Here is an 8755-nt window from a genome sequence, read left to right as displayed (position 1 = left end):
GCAGTTTGATTCTCACCAGTTCAAGGTTGACTCAGCCTTCCATCCTTCCGAGGTGGGTAAAATGAGGACCCAGATTGTTGGAGGCAAAATGCTGACTCTGTAAACCACTTAGAGAGAGGGCTGTAAAGCACTGTGAAGTGGTATATAAGTCTTAAGTGCTATTGCTAGAGAGAGTACAAGGTTTTAGACCATCTGTTAACAAAGTAGGAGTAGAAAGGCAGAGAAGGACACTCTCTTCTACTAATTTCCTCTGAGAAAGAAATTAACTGCTTATGTCTGACTGTAAAATACCTCCCACCGCAGTTTAAGCTCAGAAAAACAATCTCTTACTTAAAGAAGCCACGTTCCTTGCGTTGTCCAGCATGACCTTTCGATACAGGGTTTTTTGCTCCAAATCCAGCAGGGCCCATTCCTCCACAGAGAAAAACACAGCTACATCTTCAAACGAAATGACATTCTGAAACAAAAACAGCAGAGTGTACAAACTTTTCTTACTAAGGAACAGTTGAATAATCTAAATGGAAAATATATTTTCCTCCGAATGTCGCTATAGGGCATTGAATGCCAAAACAACTAGATATAGGGACAGGGTTTTTTCCCCCTTGTGCCATCACTCTGCTGAACACCTAATTCTTATAGTGTTGTCTAATGTCTATTTACCCATATTGTACGTCTGTGGCATTATTGTTATCCTTCTTAACTTCCTTACTACCTCCTCTATTAGTTATGACGACAATGATTATTCCTCTGTTGCTTTGTACACCAAGAGCTTCTGCACCAGAGACAAATTCCTTGTGTGTCTAATCACTCTTGGCCAAATAAAATATTCTATTCCTATTCCTAATCTTATTCCTTTCTATTCCTACTTCTATTTCTATTTTCTATTTCTACTCTCATTCCTATTTAAAGAAACTAATCAAGGAGAGAAGCAACCTAGAACTAAGGAGAAAGTTCCTGACAGATAGAACAATTAACCAGTGGAACAACCTGCCTCCAGAAGCTGTGAATGCTCCAACACTGGAAGATTTTAAGAGACTGGACAGCCATTTGTCTGAAATGGTGTAGGGTTTCCTGCCTGAGCAGGGGGTTGGGCTAGAAGACCTCCAAGGTCCCTTCCAACTCTGTTGTTGTTATTATTATAACTTCCTGCTTTCAACTAGGATCAATTAACAACTTCCCTGGAGAAATACAGGCTTCTGATTAGAAATACAACTGGTATAAACTTTCATGGGTTTGGCTAATTCTACAGAAGTAAAACCTCAATTTCTTCTCTGCCAACAGAAGGAGGGAAAGATTTTCGTACCTTCCTTGGAAGCCCACGTGTTGCTATTCCTCCACCAAAGACAATAGATATTCCGGAAGAGTCCATCGATGGCGCTCTTATCTCTGAGAGTGGGGGGGGGGGGAAACCAGGAACTATTTGTTATAAAAACACCCTTCCTCTATTCTGGAGCCTCAAATTCAGAAAGTCCATTCTTTCCTTATGTGAACTGGAGGTCTGGCAGGCATGAGTGCCTTGTGCCCAGAGCGTAGCCCATCTGGGTTACTCAGACTGATGAGGTTGTGTGAAAGTGGGAGACAGTGGAAGCCTAGGTATGGGGCTTGTGCTGAGTGGTGTTTCTATCAGTCATGGGAGACCAAGGAAGATCCAGTGGAGATATGAGAGATGGCGATTATCAAAGTCCAACTCAGATCTATGGAAATGATAAGGGTAGAGCACGAGCTTAGTGTTATGGTTCCGGCTAATGAAACACTTCAAAGAACTTCCAGGCATTGATTTTCCTAAAAGTAATTTATTGTTACAAAATGTCGGCACAGGCATAACGAAAGTTGATGCTAAGATCTGAAATTCTCTTCCTCTGAGCAGTTAAATTATCAGCATGTTCCCTCCCTAAATTAGCTGTCATATATCACGGGTTATCCAATTAGTGTGAAGGTCAAAGGTTTCCTTCCTCTTTCTTTCCCATGCTTTTCCCCCCACCCTCTTCTGCTCTGCATTAATCCTAAAAATACCAGACAGTGCTGCATATTGTCAAAGCAAGAATATACAGTATTTGCAGCGTTGACACTTAGCAGCTTTGCTCATTTTGAAGGTAATTAGAAAAGAACCCCTTTCTTTTATAGAATATGGAATGGAATGGAATGGAATAGAATTAAAATTAGAATTATAGAGTTGGAAGGGACCTTGTAGGTCATCCATTCCAAAACTCCACCCAAGCAGGAGACTCTACAAGAGACATGTCAAACTCGTGACGTCACGTGATGTCGCGCAATGTATCGGAGCTTTTTTCTCCATTGCCGGCAATGGGGTGGGCATGGTTTCCCGGTGATGCGTCCGGCCCGCGGGCTGGCAGTTTGACACCCCTGCTCTACACCATTTCTGATGGAATGACTGCTGGTCATTTGCATTCTTTTAGAGAGTCCTTGAGGCCACCTGGAGGCTTATCTGTGTTGTCAGAGTCACCTAAGTAGTGCAAATGGCCTTGGAGCCTTCTTGGAACTGCTGAAAGGACTGTGTTGTAGACAGGAGATAGATGATGTCATATCCCTCCCCCTCTGTTGAGAGAGGGCTGTTCAGTTTTGACATAGATGGTCTCTTTGACCCCTCTTTTAAACCAGCAGTCCTCTCTGTCCAAAATGAGGGCTTTGTTTTTTAAATGGAGATGGACTGCCAAATCTTGTCCTGATGGGTTTCTTCTCCTATGTTGTGCCATGCGTTTATGAAGTGGTTGGTTTGTTTCCCCACGCAAGAATGCAAATGACCAGCTGTCTGCAAGAAGTATAAATCCTTCCATTCCCCACCCTCCAGTCAGAGCTTCTTGGATGAGAAGTGAAACGTCTTCAAAGGAAAAACAAGAAAGTCCAGTTGCCTCGTGATAAAGCATCTTTGGGACAACTATGACCCGGATGACTGAGAATCTCCAAAGACACTCAGACAAAATAAATCCGGAGGATTAAACAGCATCAGAAGAATGCCTTTACCTGATCGTTTCTTCTGAGGTGGATCCTCCTGAGTGACTCCCCCAAACAGCAGCTCCGGAGAGGGGTCAACCTCCTTTCCCATGGGCAGTTCAGCAGCCATTTAACTCAAAGATTTCCGGATCTGAAACAGCACCAGAGAAAATTCCCCTGGAAATAATCAGGAAGGGCAATGCAGAATCATCTTTACAAGGCGATGGGCAATCTTAAGAGTGACCCTAGAAGAAGCACTTCAAAATCAACAAAGATGATCAGGCTACTGGAGACTAGAACATATAAACAACTGTTACTGGAATTGGGTATGTCTAGTTCAGACATGTCAAACACAAGGCCCGGGGGCCGGATGCGGCCCACGAAGTGGTTTCATGTGGCCTGCGAAGCCATCCTGGAAACAGTGAGGGAACAGCCCCCCCGCTGCCTTGGCCCTGGCCCAGGCCAGCTGGGAGCCAATGTACAATTTTGTGGTGGCCATCTATGCTGAAACACATTCAGTCTCCCTGTGACTTTGCCCTGGTACCCATCATGAACAACCTGGCTAAGGAGAGCAAGCACAGCAGCAGCAGCCTTGAGGAGGCGGTAAGTACAGCTGGGCGCCCCCTTTGGGAAGTGGGGCTGGGCTTGGTGCCACGGGTGCTCGAGGGCCAGGCTGGGCATTTGACCTCTGCTGCCCAGGGCTCCGGGCAGCCCGCACCACCATCCAGCCCCCCCCCCCATGGCCTGAGAGGAACAGTGAGGCTCCTCCAGTGGACCATGCCTTGGCACTTGCCCTGGTCCCACCCCCTTCTGCCAGAGATCCTCAGATCTGTCCCACTCCTGCCCAGCCCCCCACATGCACCATTGTCATGAACAATGTAGAGCTGGCCACGCCCACCCAGTAGGTCACACCCACTCCCTCCACTCCCACCCAGTAGGCTGCACCCATCCTGGCCACACCCACCCGCCCCCCCAAGGGCAACTGCAATGCTGATGCGGCCCTCAATGAAATTGAGTTTGACACCCCTGGTCTAGTTTAATGAAGGACGAGGGGTGACATGATAGCAGTGTTCCAATACCTCAGGGGTTGCCACAAAGAAGAGCGAGTCAAGCTATTCTCCAAAGCATCTGAAGGCAGGACAAGAAGCAATGGATGAAAACTAATCAAGGAGAGAAGCAACCTAGAATTAAGGAGAAATTTACTCAGAACAATTAATCAGTGGAACAACCTGCCTCCAGAAGTGGTGCATGCTCCAACACTGGAAGTTTTTAAAAAGAGACTGGACAGTCATTTGTCTGAAATGGTATAGGGCAGGGGTAGGCAACCTTGGCTCTTTTATGACTCGTGGACTTCAACTCCCAGGAATTCTGGGAGTTGAAGTCCACGAGTCATAAAAGAGCCAAGGTTGCCTACCCCTGGTATAGGGTTTCCTGCCTGAGCAGGAAGACCTCCAAGGTCCCTTCCAGCACTGTTATTCTATTCTAATCAAATTTTGAAGAATATCCTATGAGTCACAGCCAGGACTCCTCTTTCTGCCTGTTGGGAGTTCATTTATTTTCTCCCTGTTGCAAAAGAAATGCAAAAAGAAATCCAAAGTTTTTCCTTGAGTGAAAAAAAGCAACCTTATTCAAAACTGTAGAATGAGATCGAGAGTCCTCCCTTCCCTCCAGATTCAAATGTGACCCACCCTGTTGGATTTTGAAGGCCTTGAAATTACTGAAGCCCTATTCCAGGGGTCTTCGAACCTGGCCCTTTTATGACTTGTGGACTTCAACTCCCAGAATTCCTCAGCCAGCCTATTCTTTCTGATTTCTTATCTCTGCCTCCCATCCTCTCCCCCACCACCTCCGTTCTTTTGTGGTTTCCTTGTTTTTAAACCTTACAACACTTTGCAAATCGCTCATGTGAATTCCGTGGCATTTAAAGGGAATGAATGATTACTGCTCCTATTAATGCTTTTGCTTCCCATGCTAAGAGGAATAATAGAATAACAGAACTAGAAGGGACCTTGGAGGTCTTCTAAACCAACCCGCTGCTCAGGCAGGAAATCCTATACCAGAGGTCACCAACCTTTTGGGCACCAGGGACCAGTGCCATGGAGAAAGGCTTTTCCGCGGACTAGAGCAGGTGTGGTTTTGAATACTGCCTGCATCCTGAGGATGGAGCTTTTCTTGTTTGTGTGGCCCACTTGTTGACATCCTCCCGACTGGTCCCCGTCCACAGACCGGGGGTTGGGGACCCCTGCCCTATACCATTTCAGACAAATGATTGTCCAACCTCTTCGTTCCACTGTTGGAACGTTCACAACTTCTGGAGACAGGTTGTTCCACTGTTTAATTCTTCTGTCAGCAAATTTCTCCTTAGTTCTAGGTTGCTTCTCTCCTTGATTGGTTTTCATCCATTGCTTCTTGTTCTGCCTTCAGGTGCTTTGGAGAATAGCTTGACTCCCTCTTCTTTAGGGCAACCCATGAGATATTGGAACCCTGCTCTCATGTCACCCCTAGTCCTTCTCATCATTAAACTAGACATACCCACTTCCTGCCACCGTTCCTTATATGTTTTAGCCGCCAGTCCCCTGATCATCTTTGTTGCTCTTCTCGGCCGTGGTGACCAAAAGTGGATGCAGGATAGGGTTGCCAGGTCTGCTTCCAAAAAATAGCGGACAAGCGGGGGGGGGGGGGGTTAAGTAGTAAAAAAAAGTAGACTGTACAGCTTTAGATTACGTACCATTTCATCATAAAGCTTTTGAATAAAAAAAAATGTCCACTATTTTGTGAAAAAAAATAGTGAACATAATGTGAAAAAAGTGGACTGTCCACTCAAATAGTGGACACCTGGCAACCCTAATGCAGGAAAAGGGGGGAAACACATAAAACAGTCACATGCACACACAAAATACCTCTCCACCTTGTATTCCAGAGTGCGCCCACACCCACACCCACACCCACAAAATGTTCCTCCACTTTGTATTCCAGAGCATATACACTCACACACAAAATACCCCTCCCCCTTGTATCCCACAGCACACCAACACCCAAATACTCCTCCACTTTGTATTCCAGAGCACACACACACAAAATACCCCTCCACATTGTATTCCAGAACGTGCACAAACACACAAGCACACACACAAAATACCCCTCTGCCTTGTATTCCAGAGCGCACACACACAAAATACCCCTCCACCTTCTATTCCAGAGCGCGCACAAACACACAAGCACACACGCAAAATACCCCTCTGCCTTGTATTCCAGAGCAGCGCACAAACATACAAGTACACACACACAATACCTCTCCACCTTGTATTCCAGAGGGGTTTTCCCCCCCAAAGATGCTTCTTCAAAAGTCCTGACCCTTTATGAAGCGTCTCATCAAGGGGCAAAGATGAATCGCAGGGGCTGGTCGGATCCTTGGCAGTGGGGAGTTTCCCTCGCACCGGCCCTTGAGGAACGAGCCCGCGATCCCCAAAAGAGAGGCGCGCAGGACGAGGATCCGCGCTCCGCCTTCCCAGGCCAGCCGCGCAGCTGCAGCCGGGCAGATGTACCTCCCTCCCCGGAAGGGTTTCCGCCAGATTTTGAGGACTGCAGGGAACTGAGCTGTTCTCCCTCCTCGGACTCTTCTCGCCCAACTCCGCTCGGCTCCTCCGCGATCCTGAAGGCTTGTTCCTGCTGACCTGGGCAAGCAGGAGGCTCTTACAAGAGGGCGCCCGCGGGCGCCCCCAGCTTTTAATCCTGGGAAGCCAAAGGGGTGGTCGTTCGGAGAGGAACTGGGTGGGTTAAGAGTTTGAGAGGGTAAAGTTTGGACTTTGGCCCGAGACTGATCGTCCTACAGCACAGCTGAGAATATAATCACTTTCCTAACAGGGAAAAAAAAATACCTTGCAAAGAAAGCCAATGAAAACCTCTCGCCTCACCTTGCTGTGGCTGACTCTGGTTTGAATCACAAAGGTTACTTCAGTTCAGGGTCATTGGAGGGTGTAAGACAGGGGTGTCAAACTCAATTTCATTGAGGGCCACATCAGCATTGCAGTTGCCCTGGGGGGGGGCAGGTGGGTGTGAGCAGGGTGGGTGTGGCCTACTGGGTGGACGTAGATGGAGTGGGTGTGGCCTGCTGGGTGGGCATGGCCAGCTCTATATCGTTCGCGTCAAGGGTACCTGTGGGGGCCTGGGTAGGAGTGGGACAGATCTGAGGGTCTCTGGCAGAAGGGGGTGGGACCGGGGCAAGCGCCAAGGCATGGTCCATTTCTTTATTCCTCACAAAGGGTGACCCCTCCCCATGCACCCAGGGGGCGGGGCCAATGCGGCAGGGGCTGGTTCCTCGCTGTTTCTGGACGGCCTTGTGGAGCTAAGACTGAATGCGTTTCAGCATAGATGGCCACCACAAAATTGTACATTGGCTCCCGGCCGGCCTGGGCCAGGGCCAAGGCAGCGGGGGCCGTTCCCTTACTGTTTCCAGGATGGATTTGCAGGCCACATGAAACCCACTTCGCGGGCCGCATCCGACCCCCGGGGCCTTGTGTTTGACATGTCTGGTGTAAGACATCAGTGGGTCAGGTGTGAGTGTAGAAGGATATAATAATCTTGTTATTGTTTTCAAGATACAATCTCCCTCTGAATTGTTAGAGCAGTGATGGCGAACCTTTTAGAGACCGAGTGCCCAAAGTGCAACCCAAAACCCACTTATGCATCGTCAGGTGCTGGGTGGGTGTGGCCCATTGGGTGGGCGTGGCTGAGGTGGTAACGGCAGACTGGGTGGGACTAAAAAGTTCAATCAATCAATTCCAACTTTGCAAGATCTTTTTTTTTTCCACGAGAAGTTGAAATTGACTGATTGATTGAACTTTATTTTTTTTGCACACGGCGGCGGAGGCCTAAAGCGAAAAGGTTTTATAAAACCCAGCTGAAGGCTTAGGACTGGGGCAACGGCGCGAGTGCCCACAGAGAGGGCTCTGAGTGCCACCTCTGGCACCCATGCCATAGGTTCACCACCACTGTCCTAGAGAGTTAGGCTCTTGTTTGACTCTACACCAGGATCTTCCCCCTGGTTAGTTAGACCACTCCAAACGCTTCATGCCTTGTGGCTGGGTTACTTATTGAAACCCTTCCCCCTCTCTCCAGTACAGGTAGTCCTTGACTTACAACAGTTCATTTAGTGACCATTTGAAGTTACAACAGCACTGAAAAAAGAAACTTATGACCCCTTTTCACAGTTACGGTCAAAACCGCAGCATTCTGTGATCAAAATTCAGACCCTTGGCAGCTGACACATATTTATGACGGTTGCAGTGTCCTGGGGTCACATGATCTCCTTCTGGAAAAAAAGGACTTAACAAGCCTTTTTCATAGTTACGACCTTTGCCGCATGGCCCCATGGTCCTGTGATCAAAATTCAGACGCTTGGCAGCTGACTCATATTTATGATGGTTACAGTGTCCTGGGGGCTCACGTGATCACCTTTTGTGACTTTCTGACAAGCAAAGTCAATTAGGAAGCCAGATTCATTTAACAACCGGGTGACTAACTTATCAACTGCGGTAATTAATGACTGAGGCAAGAAAGGTTGAAAAATGGGGGAAAACTCACTTTAACAAATGTCTCCCTTAACAAGAGAAATTTTGGGCTCAATTGTGGTCGTATGTTGAGGACTACCTGTAGTGTCTATCCATCCTGTTAGGTCTGGCTTTGTGCCTAAGAGAGCTTGTTCTGGGTTCCATCACCAAGAGTGGCATCTAGTGCTATGTAGGAGGTGGGGTTTTTCTGTCATGGCAATATCATCTCCCCTGCTGGCCTTTTTTAAAGCATT

At 47.7% G+C, this 8755-nt stretch overlaps 1 protein-coding gene across 1 annotated transcript in view; it reads right to left on the bottom strand.

Moving 5' to 3' along the window:
• Positions 1–3082, bottom strand: part of LOC107296722 (zinc finger protein 729-like) — a 45014-nt gene extending 41932 nt beyond the window's left edge. The window contains 1 exon segment of the mRNA XM_029286126.1: positions 2983–3082. Within this exon segment, the coding sequence (XP_029141959.1) occupies positions 2983–3082 (100 nt within the window).
• Between the last annotated feature and the right edge of the window lie 5673 nt (positions 3083–8755).

This window comes from Protobothrops mucrosquamatus, unplaced genomic scaffold (assembly GCF_001527695.2).
Source record: "Protobothrops mucrosquamatus isolate PMUCROS unplaced genomic scaffold, P.Mucros_1.0 scaffold2947, whole genome shotgun sequence".
Classification (NCBI taxonomy): domain Eukaryota; kingdom Metazoa; phylum Chordata; class Lepidosauria; order Squamata; family Viperidae; genus Protobothrops; species Protobothrops mucrosquamatus.
Note: the sequence above shows the minus strand (reverse complement) of the source record. Positions and strands in the feature narration are given on the sequence as shown.